Source organism: Apiospora kogelbergensis, assembly GCF_038363985.1.
Source record: "Apiospora kogelbergensis strain CBS 113332 chromosome Unknown utg000005l_segment0_segment0, whole genome shotgun sequence".
NCBI lineage: Eukaryota > Fungi > Ascomycota > Sordariomycetes > Amphisphaeriales > Apiosporaceae > Apiospora > Apiospora kogelbergensis.
In genome coordinates this window covers 6,025,451-6,048,864 of record NW_027117422.1, presented here as the reverse complement: position 1 = coordinate 6,048,864, position 23,414 = coordinate 6,025,451, and the positions used below count along the sequence as shown (strand labels likewise).

Below are 23,414 nucleotides of genomic sequence, written 5' to 3'. Positions count from 1 at the left end.
CGCCGCCCACCTCACACCACCAACACCAACCCCGAGACCAACAACGAAAGCCCCGTCAAAAACACCAAAGACCCCAACGAAGCGCGGGCCCCCGTCCCGAGTCCGCCCCCACCCCCCACCGTCTGGTCCGCCACGATCCCCCTCGAGAAGTTGCGCGCGGCCTCCTGGTCCGCGAGCGCGCTCAGGTTGCCGCACAGCCGGTTGACGGCCCGGTCGAGCCGGAAGCGGTCGGCGACCTCCATGGCAGCGCCGATGACGCGGGCGGCGACGTCGGCGCCCTGCGGCGAGGCGTCGCGCAGCGCGTCGCGCATCGTGGCGTTGGCGCCGATGGCCGAGTAGTTGGCGACGAAGGAGTACTGGTCGCACACGGGGCGCGCCGTGAGGTTGGCTAGCTCGCCGCCCAGGTCGATGTTGATGGACACGGTGAGGGGCTTCGGGGCGGGAGCGGGGGGTGGCGGCGGCGGGGTGGAGGAGGAACGGGGACAAGGCACATGTCAGCGCGACGGCCAGAGTCGCGGGGCTTGAGTAGGTCGCACGCATGGTGAGTTTTCTTGATGCTTCGTAGGTGAAGGGCCGCAGGATATTGCGGACAATCCAGGGAGATGATTGTGAAGGGAAGACGACGTCAAGCGAGTTGTCGTCAGTCTTGACGTGGCCAACTCATCCGATCTCCAGTGCGGCTCTGCCACCACCAAAGTTCGTCCGATTTGGTATTACGCAAGTCGTCGACTTCGGGCTTAGCTGACGGCTATAACTCATCAAAGGCACCGACGGCGGTCGAGGCCATTGACTCAGAAGGTCTTCAAACACCCCATGAGTCGATCCGGAACATCCTTTTGGTGGGTACAGCTCGGTGCTTGGGCGAAACTATTGGCCACCTTCTATGTGCCCCCGTATTGCACCGTTACGATGCATTACGTCTGGTGTTTCGAAACTGCAAATGTTTTTAGAATTGATGCTGCATTAATTCGCATTTACTAAAATCAAAGCACTGTTTGACATGATCAGTTACACAGCAGCCCTGCCAGTGCCAGTACGATTTGATCCCACTTGTTCTCGTTCTACCCCTTTTTTACAGTTTTCTTTTATCCTTCCAGGAACAGTTTCGCTCGCTTCAAAGCTTCACACGACTCCTTCTTTGCCCCGATGAACGGGTATGCCACAAAGAAGTCATGAGGCATGTCCTCCGTAATATGGAACTGGACCCGGTTGCCCTTGACATCCGCCATCTGCCCGGCAAAGGTAACGATGGACTCGAGAAGTCCTTCCGCGCCGCCCGCCTCGATATAAAGGGGTGTTTCGAGCCGAAACGGATGGTCCATCGGCGAGATATAACCTTCCTCCTCCTGCGTCAGGGCCTTTCCCTTGGGCCGGTAAGCGTCAACCCCCAGAACAGAACCGGCACGTCCATGATGTCGTACCGGTTGGTGTGCGAGTGCTCGATCTTGACCACCGCTTCTCGAGTTATTTCGACCCAGGGCGAGAAGACCAGCGCGCCGCCTGTAGCGAGGTTAGTTCGGTTGACGAATCGTACTTATCAGACAGGGGAAATGTCACATACCAGGCTGCGGGAGCTTCTGATCCACCAAATACCGCAGAAGCGCCAGAACCAAGTTGCCGCCAGCCGAGTCCCCGATCAAGACGATGTCCGCCGGAGCCACCCCGAGCCCGAGCACGTGTTGGTAAGCCGTGAAAAGATCGAGAACACCGCCGGGAAACGGGTCCGCACGCGTCGCCAGCCGGTATTGCACGAACAGCAGGTTGGTGGCGCCGAAATGCTCCGAGGTCACCAGGGCCGAGGTGAACCGGGAGCTCATCTCGGGGTCGAAGCCGGTCACGAAGGCGCCACCGGCCGCGTAGATGACGACCTTGCGGCGGCGGCCGTCGCTGGGATGGGAGGAGGAGGGAGCCACGACGGGCGCAGGGCTCCATACGGCGCTCACGGGGGCCGGCTTCGCCATGGCCGACGGGGCGCCGAACACGCCGCGGAAGAGGTTTGCGTCGGCGGGGGGCGCGATGCGGACGAAGCGGTCGCCGGACCTGCCGGGGGTCAGCTGCAGGGGCTGCTGGTAGCGGAGGGCGCCGATGTAGCGGAACACGGCGCGCAGGACGGCGGTGCCCATGCTGAGGCGGTAGCTCCATTGCGGCACGGGGCGAAGGGGCTTGATGGTGTTGCGGAGGGAGAGGAAGAGCAGGTGGGGGACGTGGACGGCCCAGTAGCCGACGGACCAAATGGCCACGAACGGCAGCGACGACCAGATGGATGAAGACATGCTGTGCTGGGAACCAGAACTACCACGATGTCCAGACAGATTCGAGAATGACGATGTGAGTGTACGTCTCTATTTAATAGGAGTCACTCTCGACTATATAACGTTCGTCGTAATATGTGCCCACATCTTTGACGTGGATATTCACCCCTATAGTGCTAGCAGGGGTAGTTCCTCCGGACCAGACAGAGTTCCGCCGCGTGTTCCTGCAGCCGAAGCTATAGTACTACGAAAACAATTATTGGCCACACGCCGCACACAACTAGTGGAGGCGGATTTTGAGTTTAGCCCAGGAACCCACGGTGTGGCTCCGTCAGCGCAAAAGACCCATATCCAGATTGCCATATACGGCAATTAGGTGAAGCGGGGAACGGAGGGTACTTTCTAGATATACCATGGCCTGGGGTAGGTGAACTCACCGGATCAGTCTATCTATCTGGCAATCACGGAATAATTCCACGATGGGGGGCAGATGATTGGTAATGATACAGCGAACAGGGAAATCCGATTATACCAGCATAGATAACAGTGAAGAGGCTTGCTCTGGAAGAATGCGCGAATAAGTGCGAGCCGAGCAGAGACAGCGAGGTAAACCCCTGATTTATTTTGAACAACCGAGAAAATTTTACTATACTAAACGTCTACTGGCCCGATAAGACGCAGGACAACAGCAGCGCGAAAGCCCCAACAAAACAACGCCCTCTATGCCAATGCGGGAAAACACTGCAGCGAACCGGATATCTAGGTTATGCTATACAAGATTATGCAAGTCGAGGCCATCTTTCATTCTTTACACCTCGCAGGAAGTCCTGTCCTGACTCATACCTGAGGTGTCCAAACACATTACTCGTCATCCACAAGCCTCTTGGCCTCGAAAGCTTTCTTCGCCGCCTTCAACAGCGTGTCCATGTCCCCGCTCGTCTCGCACATGGACCGGAAGCTGCCCTCGGGCTTCTTAAGCAACTCGTACGGGTCGCCGTACTCGACCAGCTCGCCGTGGTCGAGCACCAGCACTTTATCGTAGTCCACAATCGTGGCCAGTCGGTGCGCGATGGTAATGGTGGTGCTCTGCAGCTCGCGGATAGTGCCCTGGATCTTGGAGTCGGTCGCGTAGTCGATGGACGCTGTGGCCTCGTCCATGATGAGGAGCTTCGGGTTCTTAAGCATAGCTCGAGCCAAGCAGAGCAGTTGCCGCTGGCCTTGGGACAGGTTCGATCCAGACTCAGACACAGCGGAGGAGAGATCAAGGAAGAGGTTCTTGTTGGTAGCAGTGGGCGACGGCGGAGGACCATTAGACGAGTCGGAAGCTGCTGGTTCCGACGCGAGAGCAACTGTCGTGACAGGAGTGACAGGTGTCTCATTCGGGCCAATCAACTGCACTCGGCGCAGCGCATCGAAGATTTCCTCATCGGTATACAGGTCGAAGGGGTCCAGGTTGGTTCGGATGGTACCAGTGAACAAGGTAGGATCTTGAGGTACAATAGTGATGGCCTCACGAAGATCCTTAAGACCGATCATGCCGATGTCAATATCATCTAGGAGAATCTTGCCCTCCTCAGCTTCGAGTGCGCGGAATAGAGCTAAAGTCAAGGAACTCTTGCCTGCGCCAGTGCGACCAACCACGCCAACCTTTTCCAGGGGGTTGATCTTGAAAGTAACCTTGCGCAGGACGGGGTCCAAGTCGGAGCGGTATCTGGTGGAGTAGGAGATGAACTCGACCGATCCATGAGCAGGCCAGTTGGCCGGAGGTCGGTTCTTCTCGTTGATTGGCTCCGCCTCTTGCTCGACATCGAGGTATTCCTTGACTCGTTCCACCGAGTTCATGTTTTGCTCGTTCATGGCGTAAAGTCGGACAAGCCAGAGCATGTTCTCGGAGAAGGTGATGGCGTAGCTGAGCGAAAGACCAGCAGAGCTGGCCTCGATCTTTCCCAGGCTGAAAATGACAAACACACCAGCGAAGAAGGCAACAAGGTCGCCCAGTACATCTGTGCGGAACGCTAGCCATCTGTTAGCGGCCCAAAGATAGATGAATGGGCGGGCTTGGGTGTTGATCTTGGTCAGGTTTTCGCGAATGAAACGGCGTTCATCACCGTAAGCACGGATGGTGGTGACGCCGGACAGGGTCTCGCCGAATTGCTGGAACAGCGGGCTTCGGTTGACTGATTCCAATCGCTTGAGATCTCGAGATGCGCGAAGGTAGAACAGGCCAACAAAGACGTATGCTCCGGTAATGAAGCCACCTGCGACCAAGAAGCCAGGAGTGACAAAGCCGATCAGAACAATCGTCACCAGGATGCCGAGAACGCAGCTCATAACTCCGATGGCAACAGGTGCCACTTCTTGATCGATGGCTTCTAGATCCTTGCTGAAACGGTTCATGATCTGTCCAAGCGGGGTGACGTCGAAAAACTTGAACTTGGCCCGGGCGACTGAGCCCATCAAGCGGTTGTGTATCTTCCAAGAAGCAGTAAGTGAGCCGAAGAAAAGCCACAGATCGCGGACGAGCGCAAGAATAGCACCGGCCAAACCGATAACCGCAAGGACCATAAGGTAGTAGTTGACGTTAACCTCCTCGGGGGCATTCGCGGTGGAGTACTGTGCAGGGCTAAAGAAGGCACCAGATTGGACATGGTTCGCAACGGTCGAGAAGGCATTGGGCGCGGCAAAGTGGCCAACGGAGTTCTGGCTAGCGACGCCGACCGTGAAGGTGTTGATGTTTTCGGCCTTGGTCGTGTATTGTTCGGCCCATTGCTTGATCCACAAATTCTGCGCAACTCCAGAAAGCTGCTGCCCACCAAAGACGAAGATGGTGAGCACCCAGAACCACCACGAACCCATGGCGTTGAGGTAAAGTTTGACGACAGGCCACTTCACAGCACCAGTCGCCTTCGTTTCTTCCATGGCATCCTGCTTCTTCTTTGTTTTCTTGTCCTTGGGCTTGCCATTGGTATCGCCGTTCGGGGCACCATCAATGAGGGTCTCGCCACTTCCCTCACCAACACTTGATGGGACTCGAGAGGGAATGCGGGAAGCGTGAGCAGAGTTGGGGCGAGATCGGTTCTGGATATCCTCGCCCAGGGCGCCAGATGCAATTAGCTCGGTAGGGGGGCCTTGAGCCGAAACCCTACCGTTGTCCAGTACAACGACATACGCGGAAGAAGGAGCACAAAGAGTGATGTTATGCGTGACAAGGATGCAAGTGCGGTCAGTCATAAGAGGTCCCCGGATACAGTTGGTGAAGATCCATTGAGCTGTGTGGGAATCGACAGCACTGAGGCAATCATCAAGGAGCAGGTGTCGCGAGTTGGAGTAGACGGCTCGAGCCAAGGAGATACGTTGCTTCTGTCCTCCAGACAGTGTAATACCCTTCTCACCCACCAGCGTTTCGTCGCCGTTGTCCAGAATTTCGAGATCGCGTTCCAAGGCGCAAGCAACGATGACGTCGTGGTATCGTTTCTCGTCGTAGGGAGCAGAGAACAGGATGTTTTCCTTGATGTTGGCGTTGACTAACCAAGCACTCTGGGCGACGTATGCGCAAGTCTCAGCAAGGCCAGTCTCGGGGTTCACGCGGACGTCCTCTCGGCTGCGCCCACCAGGCAGGTATACTTGACCCTTCATCATCGTCATCTCACCGAGCAGTGCCATGAGCATCGAGGTCTTTCCGGATCCAGTAGGGCCTGCGATCACGTTCAGTTGGCCGATCTTGAAATCGCTAGTTAAATCAAGGAGACGGAAGGCCATGGAGCCATCCGCAGCGACGGCGTCTTTGCTGCCCCAAATAAAGGTGGCATCGCGGAAGCCAATGACACGGTTGCCCTGTTCGTCGACGTTTTCCTCGCTAAGCTGCTCGTACTTCTCGGTTTCATCCTCGAGTAAAAACTCTTCAACACGGTCAATGGAGACCTGGGCTTCCTGCACATGGGCAATCATGTCACCAAGCTGGTCGAGAGGTACTCGCAGCAGCATGAACAAAGACATGGCGGTAAACGCAACAGATGGGTACAAAGGCTTCTTCTCAATCTTGGTGTATACCAAGAAAGAACAGAACGTGATCAAGACCGGGACAGTGTTCCAGATAGCAACAGCCAGCGCCCAAATCATGTAACGGTTTCGCAACGCCTTCAGTTCAGCCCTTCGCTTCTGGTCGACAATGTCGCCGAAGCGCTGCTCCCAGGCAAAGTACTTGATGATACGAATGTTTTGCAGGACTTCGTTGGTGGTGTGGATGCGTTTGTCCGTAGCCGTCATAATCTTCTTCTGTGTGTATTGGAAACCCTTGGCGAGAAGGATGTTCATGGGGAGCAGGAAGACCATGATCACAAGTCCCGGGATGGCACTGAGGCCCATGACCTGCCAGAGCAGAATGACAGACATAACGAGCTGAGAAGGAGCACTCGCCAGCAAGAAATGTAGGTACGAAGTGACTTCGGAGATCTTGAAACTATCAACGGACATCAAGTTGATGATCGTGCCCAGATTCGCCTGCTCGTCCGAGTCCTTCGTGGAGTCCTCTTTCTTGGAAATTTCCCCGGTGCTGGACGCGCCCGCAGTTCCGTTGCTGGAGTCGCTCTTTCGCTTGAGCCCAATCATTCTCTTGAGCTTATCGAGCCGCGTCTCCTTTGCAGCCTCTTTGCCATTGCTGGTCCCAAGAGCAGTGTCCTTGCCACTTGCGGCTTTGCGGCGCAAAGCCTTAGCGTAGATGTCGCCGATGATGATAGCTCGGATCCGGATGCAGATCCTTCGACCAATCCACAGAGCTTGGCCATCGGCTACCGAGCGGATTATGTCGGCAATGGGAAGCAAAATAACGTAGAGCCAGAGAACATTCACGGGCGCAATTTCGGGTGTCTCAACGTACTCCAATATGGCCTTCAGGAGAAGAGTCGGGGCAAAGGTCAGAACTCCCGATGCGAGTGCCCACAAGCACTGCAGGATGAGGTCGCTCTTGAAGTATTTAGCCAAATGGAAGATGAGTCTAGTGTTCTTCTTGAATTGGCGGTAGTCGGCAAGGACGTAGCCGGCCTTGTCTTTGGGAAGCAAATTCCAGACCTTTTCCATGACCAAGGGGGTCTTGTAACCTTCCCAAAGCACACCGTCCACCCAGGAGAAAGTCATCAGAGAGAATATAGATGCGAGTGGCTCCTTCGAAGGTTCGATGTCTCCCTCCCACTCCAGCATAACTGTCTTGTTGCCTTTCCTAATCGACATGGTCATCATGAACAGGATTGTAGTCAGACAGAACTCAGCAATCACCAGGATCTGGGTCAGCCGGGAGCTAGGGTGGATGATGACAGAGCGGAAGATGACGAGGGTGAACAGCCACTGGAACATATAGATGCACGCGGTATGGTTCCATATCCGGGGCACTCGCCATTTGGTGTTACCGAGGAAGAGCCGGAGAGTCGCCAAGACCAGCACGTAAAGCCATGTAACCACACCGACCGCAGCGGCGATGCGACCCCGTCCGCTATACGTGTCGGTGATGAGTGCAGCGACGTTGATGGCAACAAGACCGACCACACAGAGCTCCTCCACGATCACGGAAAGCTGTTGGCCTGGCGGTGTATCAGCTTGGACGATGGAACCCTTGGTGGTCGTCTTGACGAGGGCCAAACGACCACCGCCGTTCTGCGCAATGGAAAGCCCTTCATCGTCGTCGGTGCTCGCTGCGTCTTCTTCCGGGTCTGGGGGGAGCTCGGTATGGTCTCGGTGGTCGGATACGTGTTGGTAGTCGCGTGCTCGTTCCGATCGAATGCGCTGCAAGATGCCCTGGTAGGAGAGGCTTGCTACGGAGAGACCGAACACAATTAGGGGGAAAAGAATCTTTAGGTAGCTGCGGCAAGACGTTCCTGGTTAGAGCACGGTAAAGATTGCTTAGAGAGACCTGAAGAAAACTCACTCGGATTGGAAACAGGTGGTGAAGTCGTCGACGCGCCAGATAGGCCAACCGCACGAAGCGAAATCCGCGGTGGAAGCCATGCTCTCCAGTTGCGCCGTCAATCCCGGCTGCCCAGTGGCGGCGCCCCGCGGGCTGGACAATGTCGAAAGAGGCACCCAATCGCCCTGTTTCTGATTGTTGTTTTACCAAGGTGAGAGAAGCGCCTATTTATGTCGAATACGCCGAGTGGAAAACAGGGACCCGAAGGGCGCACAAGAAGTCGGCAAGACAAGACAGTTTTTCGTCCGCTAGGATAAGGAAGAAAAGCTACCGGAACATAGAAAAATATTTGAAGATGAGGCTAAGATTAGACGTAGTCGTATAGCCAAGCTCTTCAGTCCGAAAGATGCGGTCCGGGGTGCAATGCGAACAGAATGCTATTGGCAGGATTGGGAAGACGGGAAAAGTTTATTGGGGGATGAGGCTCGGGCAAAGTGTTCGTGAGTAGTGACGAAAAGAGCACAGGCAGGAACATGGAGCGTTGAAAGGTGGGGAGCAAAAGGAAGATAACGACATTAAACTGGGGCCTATGTCGCTCCGACAGCCGACTGGTTACCGCGGCTGCTGACCTTGACCGGCTGCAACTCTTTCTTGTGGCCTTCTCTGGACCGGTGCTTCAGGACTGCATGGAGGATGGATGACCATATGATGTTTGGTGCCTCGAATCGCCAGGTGCATCTGAAAGCAAGCAAGCAAGCAATGTAACGATGGACTGGACACTACAAGTACATGCGGTACAGCGATAAGGCACCCCACTGACGATATTAGCGCCTGCCCCGGCTGCCTGGGTTGCTGCAGGAACTCGTCATGTCCGTCGCCGTCAAACAATATCTCTCTCATTTGCTCCGAACTCCTACTCCGAACATTCCAAACTCCACTCGGGCGGGGCTTGCAGCAGAATGTTTGCAGATTCGAAATGAGTATGGCATAGCCGGAGGACATTCGATGAGGATACACATATCGAATTAGATAAGCGAGATCTGATAACGCAAAATCCTCCAGCTCCTGCACTACGTCATGTGGTAGGTTGGTTTCAAGCTTAATTCTTTTGTACGTACTCAAAGGAACCGATGTAACGAACGAACATGTTCTTTTCCCCAATCACTAATCCATCCACCAGGGACCAGTGTATAGACCATCGGCACTGATCCTGTAGGTCTCCGTCGAGCATTCCCCCTATTGAAAAGAAGAAGAATGCTGCAGCGCGCCGTAATGCACGAGGTCCATTCTGGCTGGGTCTGTGCCCCGCCCGAAGAAATCGCAACCTTCCGTTTTCAGTTGGCCGGCAGTAGTTTGTCGCAAGTAGCCCCGGCAAGAGCATCGATCCAACAGCCAACCAATTACGCTTCCGGCACCGCCAAATTGCCCCCGAGTCATACAAGCAACGTCCCCCAAGCTTCTTCGTCGGGGCACACCAACGGGTAGGCGAATGCCCGTCTTACCACCCGGGTTCATCGCCTTGGTTGAAAGATATGAAAAAGAATGTGTGACTAACCCGGCGACCTCTGCAGTAGCAGTGGGCTCGCAGACCCGCTAGGGATACCACCCCCGACCATGCGGGAAGCTGTACATATATGCAGCTAAGAATTTCTTCGTCTGATAGGACATGTTCTTGCCTGATGACTATAACATGATTACAATTCCCACCCTCTGCAATTAGGCGGTCAGAGACATGATGTGTCACATTTTGGACCCTTGAAGTTATCGTTTTCTGCATGGCTGACTGGACGCGATCTCGGAGCTGTACAGGCACGGGGTCCAGCCATCACACCGTGCTTTCACATTACCATTGCATTGTTGCGTGTCATACTATTGGCTGCTAAAATCCGCTATCAGTACCTCTCTGCTTCCACGAGTCCCCGTGCGGATAGGGTAAAGACAGAGGACAAGCGGCCTAGAAGCCTGGAAGCCCCCAGGCTTATTGCTACAACCCACACCAGATATTCTTCTAGTCCTGAGGACGGGCCGAATTCCGATTTGCTCATCGCTAACGAATCCCCCCTGCCATTCAATAGCTTTGTTTAAACTTTACATAAATACCATTGCCCTTGCAGCACAGCTTAGGATTGTCTTCTTCTGCGAGCCCCAGGTTGAGTTGGGTCAACAGACGCACGTGGTTTTCTATATCGTTGACCCATTTGTATCGTACCACTCAAGCTTGGTGACTACCGGCGGAGCACTCTTACTGTTATCGAACATGGCGCAGTTATAGTCATGGTCTAAGAACTTGATTTCTCCTTGGTCTCCCGGGTCCAAGCCGAGGGACGAGAGACAGACAACATCACTAGGACAATAAAATAAAAGAAATAAAAAAACATCATCCAAAATAAAAGCCACCTCAATTCCCCAAAACTCGGCTGTGATTCTTGACTACTTTCCTCGACTACCGCAGGAGCTGTAAATCATGGTACGTGGATGGACTAATGGTTGCTATGAGCAGGCTTCTTCTCCGTACAGTACCCATCATTTATGGAATAAGAACAAGTAAACGAGGTCGAGTTAGATAATACAGAGTTGAGAGCGATGGAAAATCTGGGATCGTATATACGAAGAATTACCCAGTTAGCAAAATGATCCTCCAGTGCAGACTGAAATGAGGAAATGCACCATAATATGATAGCGCTGTATTGATCCGAATTGAAGAATCATCAGATACCCCCAGAGAATTCCGGCTACAAGGGTGATCTGCAGTGTCCTATGGCCTGCATGTCGAGATTCTCACAAAACATTGCGTTGCCGCATCAAAAACGTCGATCACTTAATAAGACGGCAACTTCAAGCTAAATAATAGTCCAAGGGCTGGCACTTGGGGAAACAGGAAACAACGGGTATCGAGGGGAGTTTTTTCTTCGAATCAAGTAGCCAAAAGCAAAATTCTTTCACTCTATATCCCCAGAAGTATTTAAGTTGGTTCCCCAAACCCCCTTTCTCTTGCTCGTGATAATCATGATGGTCTCTGGGGCGTGTGTATTATGCTGTCGAAGCCCCCTTTCCCCATCTTAAAACATCCAATTCCCAAGTCCAGCCCCTCCTAGAAACTGAACCTCGGTAATATCACGTCGTAGTCTGCCACCTGTACAACACAGGAGTATTCTACGCCTAGCCACGGTCATACGGGTAAGCTACCAAAGATTGGCACTTAAGTTTGAGTTTAGGATCAATAGCAAAACGAATCAACAAGTTCGATGAATAGTACATGGTTGCTGTAATCGCTTATTCCGATCTGTAGGTGGTTCCTTCCTCGCTTCCAAATTCTAATGGGCGTAAACATGCAGCAGATGGGACAATGCGCCTTCCATGTCCCAAACATCCGACATGAACTATCAAGTGGCGAGACTTCTCGTGATTTTTACCAACCAACCTAGGAGTACAGTGCCAAATTACTCCTAGATATTTCAATGTTGCTGTTTTGGTTCCGCACCTAAATCCGCAAATACTTCAAGTTACCAATATAAGCTGTAGCAGCATTCCATACCAATCGTGGCCCTTTACTACTCGTCTTCGTCTTCTTCAGCTAACGGGAGCGAGTGTTATGTTGATTTGATGGTCACCCCGAAGGCTGTTTGCGCCTTCAGTAAACCAAACGAACCAAGTTCAGCCATCATGGCCATTTAGTCCCGCAAGTTACCCCTGTCTCTGGATCTGTTCTCAAAATGATTCTACAGCCAGTGAACAAAACAGCAAAAACAGCCACATCGGCCGAGTTTCGCACCTTATTGCATGATACAGCTACTGCTGCAGTTACACCGACTCTGTATCAGCAGCACTGCGGAGACAGGGTAGGCTGAGGCTCAACTAACCCGTATGCCATTGTCCTAGAATGGGTTCGGATGTATTATGGGATAATTTTCACGTTGTGCGATAATAATCATGCGAGCCTCAACCCCCGGTATGTCTCAAATCCTTAGATTGAAGATCCATCCAACGACATTTATTTTCGACACTAGGGATAATTCCGACTGGGATGGATTACGCAGTCTCAAACGAACAGCAGGGACGAAAAATATCCAAAAAATATCGATTTGAATCATATTCATAACTATGGACAAGAAGTTGACTGGCAAAACAGTTCATAATGTCCAGACTCGCCTTGTGGTGAGCCTGTTATCCAACTGTGAGCTATCCCCATTGTCAATCCGTTTCTCAAGTGAGTATTATGTTGTTGACATGCGGAGATCATCAATCGATATGACCGATTAGCGAGTTGATTACTGCATGGTCAACAAACCGGGACGGTATGGCAGCACGTTGTAGTCGCCGTTCTTGTTCGGGTCGCGGCCTTGGTAGAGGAACTGGATATTGCAAGGGTCGATGGGGAAAGTCTGATCGGCACTGGTGCGGACGAGCTCGCCATGGCTGATGTCGTTGGTCCAGGTGGCGCCGCTGTTCGCCTTGCCGGCGAAGGGGCTGCTCTCGGAGCCGGCCTGGACTTTCCAACTGCCGCCCAGGTCGGTCGCGGTGAAGGACCGGAAGTAGCGGCCCTGCTGTCCGATGGCCTCGACGATCATGAGGTAGCCCTGGCCGGGCACGCTGTAGACCTGCACCGCCTCGAACAGGTTGGCCTTCGTGTCGGAGAGGATGGTCTCGTACTGCGTGCCGAAGCTGCCCGGGAAGTTGCCGATGGGCATGCTGGCGCGGTAGATCTTGCCGTTGTCGCCGCAGAAGAAGAGGTACATGTTTTTGTCGTCGCCGATGACCGTCTGGTCGATGGCGCCCGTGTCCGACTGCACCTGGCCCTCGAACAGGGGGTTGGGCCCCTGCCAGCTGTTGGCGTCGGTGGGGTCCGACGACGTCAGGTACGAGAAGGCCGTCGGCCCCCACTGGTACGCCATGATCCAGACGTCCTTGGGCTTGAAGTGGAACAGCGTAGGCGCCACGGTGCTCCGGCCCATGCCATTCTGCGGCGCCGCGGCCATCTGGCTGAAGTCGGAGAAGAGGCCAAAGTTCATCGAGCCCCAGTTCGACCCCGAGTTGGTCGTCGCGTACACGAGGTGCTGGCCGTTGTAGGGCGCGATGGTGAAGTCCTTAAGCGCGACCCAGCCTGACTTGGGCTCGGCCAGCTTGCCGCTGTCGGTCCATTTGTAGGACGAAGGCAGAGGGCATTGCTGTCCCAGGATGCCCGTCACCGAAGTGAAGAGAGCGGTTGTCGCTTGAAGTCTCATGGTCTCGGAAGTTGTAGGCTTTCAGTAATAAGCTGGAGCTGAGCTGTCGGAGTCCTCAAGAGCTACACACTGGGATCACGAATCAAAAGAGCAACTGCGTTTACTTATATACCACTAACAGCCTGACCTCCACCACGGAGGTTTCGACAATAACAGACACTCTAATGAGGTTAGAATACCTCTTGCGAGGCTCGGCGGTATCCGTTCCATGGTTCTCCTATCCACGATGCATCGAGCAAGAGGACGGAAAAATGTTCCCCAGGCGGAACCCGTAAGACCGTGCACATATTCCCCGTTGTGCGGGGAGCGTTCCTGATTTTGGACCTGAATACCCCATAATTGTCTTTGTTTTTAACCACTCCGTGGCGATCCCAGCCGGATTGATGAAAGCTGGGATGGGGGGCGATGGGGCCATCGCTTCGCATATATATCGAATCCGCCTTGGCTCCCAGGCAAAAGCTCGGCGAACAAATCATGTTTGCTCAATCCTCAGGTTCATGCGCTTGTGCCATGTCAACTCGCCAAGGTCCGATCGACACTGTAATGCACGTTTCGGTACGTCCAGCAGAAAGATCGTCCCTCCTGTTCAGGTGTCACGCCCAACACGGGACGCAGGGGTGTGTGTACTGGTCTAAAAAGCTGCTCGGCTAGCCGCTCGAATGAAGAGACGTCGCCCAGCCTTCGTCGCCCTAACCGAAGCAGCTGGGTTTGCTTCATCTGCTTCGCCGATAGGACCGCAAGCGCCGTGAGCAGCTGGCACGACGACACCCGACAATGACGCACTAGGGCTTACGGTGATATCTCCGTCATTCACCCAGCTGGCCAGTGAACACACTTCACATCACGATTTTGAAGCCGTTGACTGAGGATCAATTGGATGTGCTGGGAACTGAGATAGGGTTCGGCAATGAAATTGACGGTGATTCTAGGTCCAGCTAACAACATATGTGAAACGCCTGCACTCCAGGCTCCGCGATCGCCGCCAACATATCGTTACATAATGGCAAAGCAACGCTCGCTCGCTCAATCAATTATCAACAGACATTTTGGTGACACATCTCCGCGCCATGCATGGGACGGCACGGCCCGGGCGACTCAATCACTCTCGTCGTCAAACAGCCACTGCCTCCTCCCCACTCTTGTGGGAGAATCTACGATGCGGACTTCGCGACAGCCACTGTCGGGTTTAGATGTACTACCATTCAGGGCAATGGCCTTTTCGGGCGCATACGACATCTCGCTCCCATTGGAACTGGTCTCGTACCCGGATTCGTCTGGGACCATGAGGTAATCTTTGGAGTCTCCCGAACTAGATGGGGCAATTGAGCCTTCGTCAATTGTGGCCTTGCCGATAGGGGCTTGGGAGTGGGCATCGAGCGATTCACTCTGCTGCGCTTCTTCCATCCACACGACTTCGATAATCGACAAGGCCGAGTGTAGAGGCGTGGTTACCGATTGAAGCTTGAAGCGCGAATCGACCTTGGCAAAGAGCGAGACCCAATCGTCGTATGTTCGCTCTTTGGCGTTTGCACATGATTGCATATGCGTGTCGCATGCCCTATTGGATGTCAGCTATCTTGCAAAGCATCTTAACCGCAGTGGCATTCATGTGCTTACCGAGCAAACTGCTCCTGAACGTGGTCACGTGGCTTCGGAGCTGAGAGGCAGCGCTCGTTGAAGATGAGGCGCGCACCAGGCTTCAGGGCTGGGATCTGATTCCGTAGGATGGTTTCTGCGTAGCTATCCGGCCAGTCATGCAAGACACATCGCCAGACGTAGACGTCGGCATTCTTGACAACTTGCTCGGTGAAGAAGCTGTACGGCTGGAACTGCAAGCGGCCCTTGTGCTCCGGGGAAACGGCCTTCTCGCCCTGAGCCGCCACCTCGGGCAGGTCCTCAACGATGGCCGTCTCGATGTTGGGGTACGTGTCCAACATGGCCTTGCACAAGTCGCCCATACCTCCTCCGACGTCCACGATGACCTTAGGGCAGTTATTATTTCCCCACCCAAGATTGTCGACTGTATATCGGGGCTCCATGCCGGGCACCTTCATGCTCCAAGCCATTGCTTTGGCGAAGCGCTCCATCCGGTGCGGCTGCTTACTCACAATGGCGAAGAGATCCTTCTCGCCACCTCCGTCGTTGGCGATGGAAAAGGAGCTCTTGGCGGGGTCATCGCAGGCCGGGTACTTTTCGGTGCTCTCGGCGATCTTCAAGGCGGCGGGTGCGAGCTCCTCCGTGGCCATGCCGAGCCAGTCGTGGAGAGTGGTGGTCCCGAGGGCTAGCGAGGCGGCATTATGCTGGACAAGGCCTGCCGGTGTCTCGGAGAAGATGCGGAGCGATATCGCGGCACGCACCCGCCGCTGTGTTGACGACTCACTAAGTCCGCAACGTGAGGCGAGGTCGGCATATGATATTGGGCCGTCAAGAGGCACATGCTTTGCAATCTCAAACTTGTATAGCGTGTGTAGGGTCGCAGTGTGGGCGGGCTGGAAGGGAGGCTTAGCTCAGGAAGAGGAAAGATGCCAAGATGATGCTGCTGGGTGAGCGCCGAGGGAGAGGGTGTGTGATCTCGGCTCGACAAAGGTAAAGCTACTTACGATTAGGAAGGACAAGAAGAATACGTGTCCGGCGGGACCAACGATCAGAGCGCGGAGCTCATCGAGGGCCTCTAGGAGCTTGACACGGCTCGTCTCGACCGCGGGAGTGAACGGGCCGCTGAAGTGGTCAGCCCCTGCGTCGAACGATGGTTGAGGGATGCCCTCGTCATCGTACGCATCATAGATGCGGTTCGTACAAGACGAGATGACATGAGCAAGCTCTGGGAGCGAACGACTTAACGCCATGGCGCTGGGGATGAAAAGCAATCTGGAAGTATAAAAGGTATACCGGCGCTCTCTTTCGGTGCACACACAAGGTGGGTTCGGCGAAGGAAGAAGCCAGAGGAAGAGCAAGAGGGAAGGGAGGTGAAACCACACAAAGGAGCGGGTGGCGATTAGGGGGTTGCTCAACTAAGTACTATAGGCAAGTCCTACGGAGTTTGTGTGCCATGTGGGAAGGAACCCCCCAGTTGGAAATCATCGCCTGCTGTTCCTTGATAGGCGGTTTTCGTTTCGGTCTGACTTCATCAACTCAGCAGGCAGGCAGACATACATCGCTAGTAAGCTGAAACTGTCAGCTGGTTCTTACAAGAATAGCCATCCCCTCCCCGTATGGCTGTCCAACTCGTGCTCCCTGCCACAGGGCTGCCGATATAACCCCAAATGCCTGAATCGACGTGTATTGGGATGGGCAGGCAGGGCCCCGCTGTGGCTCGGCTCGAGCTGTATGCAGAGATATATATCACACACACGCAGGTGGGCACACACCACCTCTTTCAGACTGATGGGCACATTCATCGATCTAACAGCGGAATATGCAGCTGCCTGCCCTCCTTGGCGGGCTGGGGGGGCTGCCATATAGGGTGCCATGTTTGGCCAGAGGACGCAGCCCGGTTGGGGGCGTATCCGGTACGCTGGTTCGCCGGAGGGTGTCAACGATCCTTTTTACTGCAGGTTTGCTACGCCACTCCTTCGCGCTTCCCGCCCCGGCTCCTCATTGGCCGCCGTCGGGGGTTGGTGGCGTCCGCGCTACCGTCATCACGTATATATTAGGAAACCCAGTCATCGTCAGCTGAAAATGGCCGGGGCCGCGTTCGTTTCTCTCACTCACCACTCTCCCACACTCCCTTTTAGCTCGATCTCTCTCCCATTCTCTTAAGGCTGACGGCTTACTTAGTCGGACCTAGCCCTGTCAGCAATTGGTCAGGCGCGCACGTGGGTGTGCGTATGGGCGGAGCCCCGGTGGTAATCAGTCCCAATTGAGTAAGAACAGGGAGCTCCAGGAAATCAAATGTCTCGGAAGCGACACCCCGGTGGCTCGCGTTGGCCAACTTCACTTCCTCGCCTTTGCCTTTCGGTCGCCAATAACCTCTCGTCTCCCCTGCGGTCGGCCAACCTCAATGCGCCACGCCAGGGGGTGGCCGGAGGATATCAGCTTCTGGAAAGGAACTTCGGGTCACCTAGATGCGTCACTGGGGTGTCACGATCGATAGGCGAGGTGTCTTGTGCGACTCGGGCGCTAAGAACCAATATTCGTCGCTGCCACCTTCTAATCAGCAATGGCTGCCACATTGCGCCGCAAGGGACGATGTTCTATGCACGACTGCGACAAATATATCTTGACAGGACAGAAAATAAGGAATACTTGCCAATCTTGCAGGACACACGGCTGTCATTGGACATTTCTTGTTATTTCTTTTTTTCGGTTCGATGTCAAGTTGTCAACTCAACAGAAAACTGGCATTGAGCATGTAATAGTCAGTGTCCTGCATGGATGTATGGAAGGGATCGGAGTCGACGGCTCGCTCAATCGGCATGGATTTTCACCGAGGGCACTTAGCAGATGACCTATACGGTGATGGGCTGGACTATTCTCAAACCCGGTCTAATGCAGCTCGGTTGCGCCGGGCTTGGTGGCTTATCCACGACTTCCTCTCTGCCCAATACCTGGAATTGTATGATACGTGTATCGATTTCCGTTATGCATGTGACTCTGAGGCCTCCTTTACTAAGACCGAGACTTGCGTACCTGAACAGCAACTGGGAGAATCCTCGTTGGACTGCGGTGTACCTGTTCTAGATTCCGAATAGGCCTTGGCCATGGTGTCGTACGATGACGCTGACACCAGCCTCAAGAGGGCTGAACCGTTGTGCGACTGCAGCTTCGTTTTCGTCTTTCTTACGTCCAGCGCGAAAGGGCATACAACAGAGGACGGGCGAAGGGCTGGCGAAGTTGCATTATGATGTATGCCCCCTTTCACACCGCTCGTATATAATCCTTGGACAGTAAATCCCGAGGAACGATTCCGGGTGGCCGAAACAGGGCAATTTGGGATGTGCATAGCTGGGATGTGTCTCAGGGATTGCAGCATCGGGTGCCAGCAACGAAAGAGAGATCGCTGTGCGTTTCCGGGTTCTGCTGCCCCCTGGTGATTTCGGGTGCCCGCATGCAGATCTGTCATCGGCCACTCGCATCTCTCCGGGTAATTGCTGTGCACTGGAATCATGACTTATCTCGTATTCCGACCCCATAGTATCGATTTTAAGCTGCGAAAAAAGCAATTCCATGTTCACATAATTGTATGATGTAGCATTGTCGCAAACATGCTCGCGGAAATCAAGAATATCGGAGAAATTCATTCTGGTAATTAGATACAAATCAATCTTGGCCCCCCAATCTCCATACCAGTTATTGATAACTATTATCACTATTGCTCTCCAGTAAGAGACTCAAAGTCGGGACGTGAGCCGTTGCTCGCCAGGCGCGTGGTAATCCGGCACCTTCATCTCCAACGCCTCTCCCGAGTAGCCGAGGTCTTCAGCCACAAGCATAGCACACTTCTCGCCAATAAGAAGCGCGGTCGAGTATCTGTTTCGCAGGGGTCAGTCATATGTAACACTATACCAAGTTGGGGGTGGGATTAAGGAAAGCCTTACGTGTTGCAACCGACGTTGTCGGGGCAGATACTGAGATCCGCCACCTTCAGCCCCTTGACGTCGTGAACGTTCAGACGCTCGTCTAACACTCCGTGCTTGACGATGCTGTTTCCTTCCTTTGGCGCCATGGAGCAAGTCTATAGTTGAAAAAAATCATGATATTAGCCATCCCACTCACTCACTGCCCCTGAACAGATGCACTTGACGGATGGGTGACTGGAACTTACGCCCAAGCTGTGCCACGTCGACTCGACATGGCGCTTGACCCACTCCTCGACGGCCTTGATGTCCGCGTCGCTATACTTGAGCTCGTCGCGGACGTGGGCCTTGTTGCTGTTGAGGATGTCGGCGCCGGGCCGCTTCTCGGCCTCGGGCAGGAAGACGCTCCAGCTGCCGTGCTGGAGCCCCGCGCTGAGGTTGCCGGGCAGGGCGTAGCGCTTGGTGGTGTCGAGGTCCATGTCGTAGGTGCGCGCGGGGCTGTCGTAGCCGAACCACGGGTGCATGGCCTGCACCTCGCCCGCGTACGCGTCCATGCGCCGCGCCGTCTCCCGCGACTTGATGTACCCCCACACCATCGGCGCCATGTCCCGCTCGTCGTTCATGAAGCCCGTGTCGAAGTCGGGCGCCGCGTACGGGTCTGCCGACTTGATGTGCGTCGAGCCCCGCGAGAAGGGGTACTCGAGGAAGTGGAACATCTGTGAACGAGCGAAAAGAGGCGCGTTTTATAATCAGTCGTGGGTTCTGTAGACGGGATGGGGAAGGATTATTGAATGGGCATGACATAGAAGACGCCGTATAATGAACCGTCTCCCTTTCTTCATCGGCTAGAAGAAGCAACGGCTCTTCCTAAAGGACCAGTCTGGATGCGGAGGTAAGGGGGAACGGCATATGTGCCGAGTATCATTCTTACCGTAAAGAAGTTGCCGGGCGGCCTATGGCACATATCGATTAGTATATTTCGGCCGTATGTCATCGATACAAGCATACTCACATGAGCATATGGTCGCCGAACCAGCCAGCAATCACCGAATAGTGCATGACGGGCTTGTCCGGCTTGTTCTTGAAGTACGACTCCCATCCATCCTTGAAGTGGGGGGTTGGCCACGACTCCATCTCCTTGAGTTCCTCTGGGGTAGGGCGGATCTTGACCCCGGCATCGATGCCGTTGGTGGCGAGGGGGCCGGTCCCCTTGAGCGCCCATTCATCAAACACTTCTGTATTAGGGGTCAGTAGATTGGGCATGCTTGGAAATGGTTGGGCTCAGGAGTCAAGTGCTAACGTACTCTTCTGCACCTCGGGAACGCCTCGAACAAAGTCGTCGAAACTCTCGGTATCAGGCTTCGCGCGGAAGACCGAGAAGGTCAGGTAGTGGTCTTGGAAGTTGAGACCGACCCCCGGCAGGTTCACTTTGGGCTCGACGCCAGCAGCCTTGAGTTTCTCGGGGTCACCTGATCGTCACTATAAGTCCACCTGAACACTCATTCTCTTTCGTGACTTGTTACTAACCAATGCCAGATCGCTGGAGGATCAGCGGGGATGAAAGGGTACCCCCAGACACGACGATTTGCTTCCGTGCCCGGAAGGTCCGGGTCTTCAGTTGGTTTGGTGCCAAGGGCTTCGTTGGCCTATACTTCTCTTCAGCTTTACAAGTCCTGATAATCGTATCAGCATACACTTACACTGTCTGCACCGCAACTGCGCGGCCATTTTCAATGATGACCTTTTCGACCTTCGTGTTGCAGGCCAGGTAGAGATTCGAGTGCGCCGCTCTGGTGGAGTGAACATAGGCGTGGGCACTATCGCTTCGTCGACCGGTCTATATGTCCGTTAGATGGTGTTCATAATCTTCTTCTTCTTCGTCTGGCCTTTCGCAGAAACTTACATCGCGGTTGATCCACTTCAGCCAATGCTCGGCGCCGTGACCCGTCGACAAATCTTGCAGGTCGTCCACCGTCGGGATGTCTTGAGACTCGGCCGCTCGCAGGAAGTCATCCTTGATTGGGTAGGTGCTAACGATAGTTGGCCGAGAGTCGTCAAAGTCACGTGATGGAGTTTGTTGCACTTACTAGTTCCCGAACGAAACCTTAATGGGCCCCTCGAAGCCGTGAACATCCCTATGTCTGTTGGTCAGTGTCTCCTTGGAAGTGCGGGGTGGGGTCTGAGTGCTGACTTGTTGTGGGATGCTCGTTGGTAGGTCTCGTGCTTCTTCATGAGCGGCAACAGCTCTTTCGTCGTCCAGCCCTTGGCTTGGAAGTCGTCATAGTCGGACGCCGATGCGCGAGTGTACATCTACCCAGTGTGAGGGACGAGTCACCATATATTAAAGGGAGGAAGCATACCAAGAAGTTGATCGAAGAGCCACCTCCGAGGATGTGTGCGCAAGGCACGACGGCCTTTCGCCCGGCCAGCCATGGCGAAGGGCGGGACTCATAGAATGAAGCCGTCTTCGAGTCCAGCTTCATGTTCTTGGGGTAGATACCCGGTCGGTACACCCAGGGGTTGTTGAGATTGCTCTCTCCGGCTTCGATCAGGAGAACCTTGAGATTGTGGTCCAGATTGGCCAATCTAGCTGGTCAGTATGTCGAGGAACTCGATGTGTTGGATAAAAGGGGGCGGTTACCTTCCGGCCACCACACAACCACAACTACCCCCGCCGCACACGATGATATCAAACTCTTCTGGAAGTGTGCCCATCTTCGTGGTCAGAATTCCGATGGACTCAAGGGGATAATGTCAAATCAATAGGTGTCAGGTCGAGTTTCAGCATTGAGCTTGCTGTCTTGAAAGTTGGAGATTTGTCTGTGCTGAAGAGGGGTGTGCAACGAGATCTATATATGTGAGCAGCCCTGCAAGATCATCCAAGCCCTCACATTCCATCAGCGATGCGGAGAAAATGAGAAACGGTGCCCCTCTCGTAAACACAGGGGTAAACACGCCCAGCATCATGCGCAGCCCACGTTACCTTCTCCGCATATCCAGGAGGTTTCATCCACTCACGTCTATGCTCAGAACACCTGGTGATCTGGTGGAACTCGCGAAGCAGGTTTGAAATTGGAATTGGGGGTACGACTTCGTCTCACTCGAGAGGGCACCAATAGGGTCACTGCCCATCAGCCATCTCGCGGAAGAAGATGCATGGCCTCCTCACCTCGACTATATCAGGCTAACCGACGCCAATGAGAGGGGGCAATTGAAAGCCCCGTCGAGATGCCGGCATGGGCGGGGTTCGTAGTCCTCGAGCTATCATCGCCCGTGCTGGTGTGAAGGGCTGACATGCTATAGGGCAATGGCACCAACCGGAAAACCAAGCGAACCCGCAGGCGAACGAAGCTACTCGGCTAGATTGATGGCATTTGTGTCGTTTAGAATCTCGGTGCCGGATATCACAATATGGAATAGGACAGGCGAGCTCGATGCTACCAAATGCAGCATACCGGTACGCAATTCACTCGAAAAGAATGCGGGCAGATAAGACATGCAGGCAGAACTCTTGGATGGAACCTCATATCCGACGCCCAACGACCCAAGATATGCACCCGTAGTATCCCAGGGATGCTGGCTCCAGTCCCCCACTATCCTGCATCGCTCATGTTATACGACTGGACGGGACAAAGGGCTGTTGTTGGCGGTGCTTCACACCACCTGCCACCTTGGCCAGCAACGCTAGGTTAGTGTATTGCGGGGGTGGAGTCCGTATGCAGGCCGGTGAAAGAGCGACAAGGGTCGAGATATCAAGACGAAAGTGCACCAAGGGAGTAGGACTCGAGTGATCGATCGGTTGGGAGACGAAAGACCCTTTTCGGATTGGATTCCAACGTACAGGCGAGGTCAAGGTTTCACGATCCGATTTGCACTGTTCTTAGAAACAGGTTCGCCGAGACTTCCACAGAACCCCATTTCCAGCATGCCAGGCGTCGATCTGGACTGCATAAGGAAAGTTGGGGCAAAAGCTGGGGAAGTGCTGTTGTCTCCATCCCTTGATTGGGGTTCCACGGATATCAAATGCCGACTGGGGTAAAGGCGCCATGGAACCAACAGCACTATTGATGAGAACGCGAGTCGACCATCGTCATACTACATGCCGGGCAGACCAAAGAGTGGTTGATTACCCAGCCCAGTTTGCGGGGAGATCATGAAAGCAAACGGGCCAAGAGTAAGCAAGCCGTAAAAGCCGACCCAAATCCGAGCCAATGCCCAGCTATTCTTCCCACACCACACTCTCGGGAATTTGGAGACCAAATCCTCCGGATATGTGCAAGAACTCTGGTTCGTGACACGGTCTGACGGCCCCAGCATCTCGCCAGGCTATTCGCGACCGTTACTATTGGCGTACCATGGTTGGGGGACATGCACTGCATATTCAAGCCAGACCACATGAAGGTTGCCCTCTTTTCCTTGAGTCGGGAGTTGAATATCACCGAGTGGGCGTGGGGAAAGATATGGGGCCGAAGGAAATGTAGAAGTCATGCGAATAGGATGTGGGTTGTATTTACAGTGATGTCTAACG

General features: G+C 54.2%; 6 protein-coding genes across 6 annotated transcripts; all 6 read right to left on the bottom strand.

Moving 5' to 3' along the window:
• Positions 1 to 11: 11 nt before the first annotated feature.
• On the bottom strand, positions 12 to 540 carry PG998_008638 (uncharacterized protein; the record flags this gene model as incomplete). The annotated part of the gene is made up of 2 exons (XM_066875454.1): positions 12 to 431; positions 505 to 540. The coding sequence occupies 2 exons, from the start codon at positions 538 to 540 to the stop codon at positions 12 to 14; spliced, it is 456 nt and encodes a 151-aa protein (XP_066731399.1).
• A 545-nt stretch (positions 541 to 1,085) lies between these two features.
• Positions 1,086 to 2,273, bottom strand: PG998_008637 (uncharacterized protein; the record flags this gene model as incomplete). The annotated part of the gene is made up of 2 exons (XM_066875453.1): positions 1,086 to 1,500; positions 1,594 to 2,273. 2 exons carry the CDS (start codon positions 2,271 to 2,273, stop codon positions 1,086 to 1,088), a joined length of 1,095 nt encoding a protein of 364 aa, XP_066731398.1.
• Positions 2,274 to 3,113: 840 nt separating this feature from the next.
• PG998_008636 (ABC transporter) lies at positions 3,114 to 8,249 on the bottom strand (the record flags this gene model as incomplete). Its single annotated transcript, XM_066875452.1, has 2 exons — positions 3,114 to 8,103; positions 8,170 to 8,249. 2 exons carry the CDS (start codon positions 8,247 to 8,249, stop codon positions 3,114 to 3,116), a joined length of 5,070 nt encoding a protein of 1,689 aa, XP_066731397.1.
• Positions 8,250 to 12,416: 4,167 nt separating this feature from the next.
• On the bottom strand, positions 12,417 to 13,370 carry PG998_008635 (uncharacterized protein; the record flags this gene model as incomplete). The annotated part of the gene is made up of 1 exon (XM_066875451.1): positions 12,417 to 13,370. The coding sequence occupies one exon, from the start codon at positions 13,368 to 13,370 to the stop codon at positions 12,417 to 12,419; it is 954 nt and encodes a 317-aa protein (XP_066731396.1).
• A 1,095-nt stretch (positions 13,371 to 14,465) lies between these two features.
• Positions 14,466 to 16,216, bottom strand: PG998_008634 (uncharacterized protein; the record flags this gene model as incomplete). The annotated part of the gene is made up of 3 exons (XM_066875450.1): positions 14,466 to 14,928; positions 14,988 to 15,859; positions 15,971 to 16,216. The coding sequence occupies 3 exons, from the start codon at positions 16,214 to 16,216 to the stop codon at positions 14,466 to 14,468; spliced, it is 1,581 nt and encodes a 526-aa protein (XP_066731395.1).
• Positions 16,217 to 18,700: 2,484 nt separating this feature from the next.
• PG998_008633 (alcohol oxidase) lies at positions 18,701 to 21,601 on the bottom strand (the record flags this gene model as incomplete). The annotated part of the gene is made up of 13 exons (XM_066875449.1): positions 18,701 to 18,839; positions 18,908 to 19,044; positions 19,135 to 19,602; positions 19,818 to 19,839; positions 19,899 to 20,121; positions 20,191 to 20,355; positions 20,414 to 20,532; positions 20,587 to 20,723; positions 20,790 to 20,916; positions 20,974 to 21,021; positions 21,078 to 21,196; positions 21,247 to 21,472; positions 21,528 to 21,601. The coding sequence occupies 13 exons, from the start codon at positions 21,599 to 21,601 to the stop codon at positions 18,701 to 18,703; spliced, it is 2,004 nt and encodes a 667-aa protein (XP_066731394.1).
• Between the last annotated feature and the right edge of the window lie 1,813 nt (positions 21,602 to 23,414).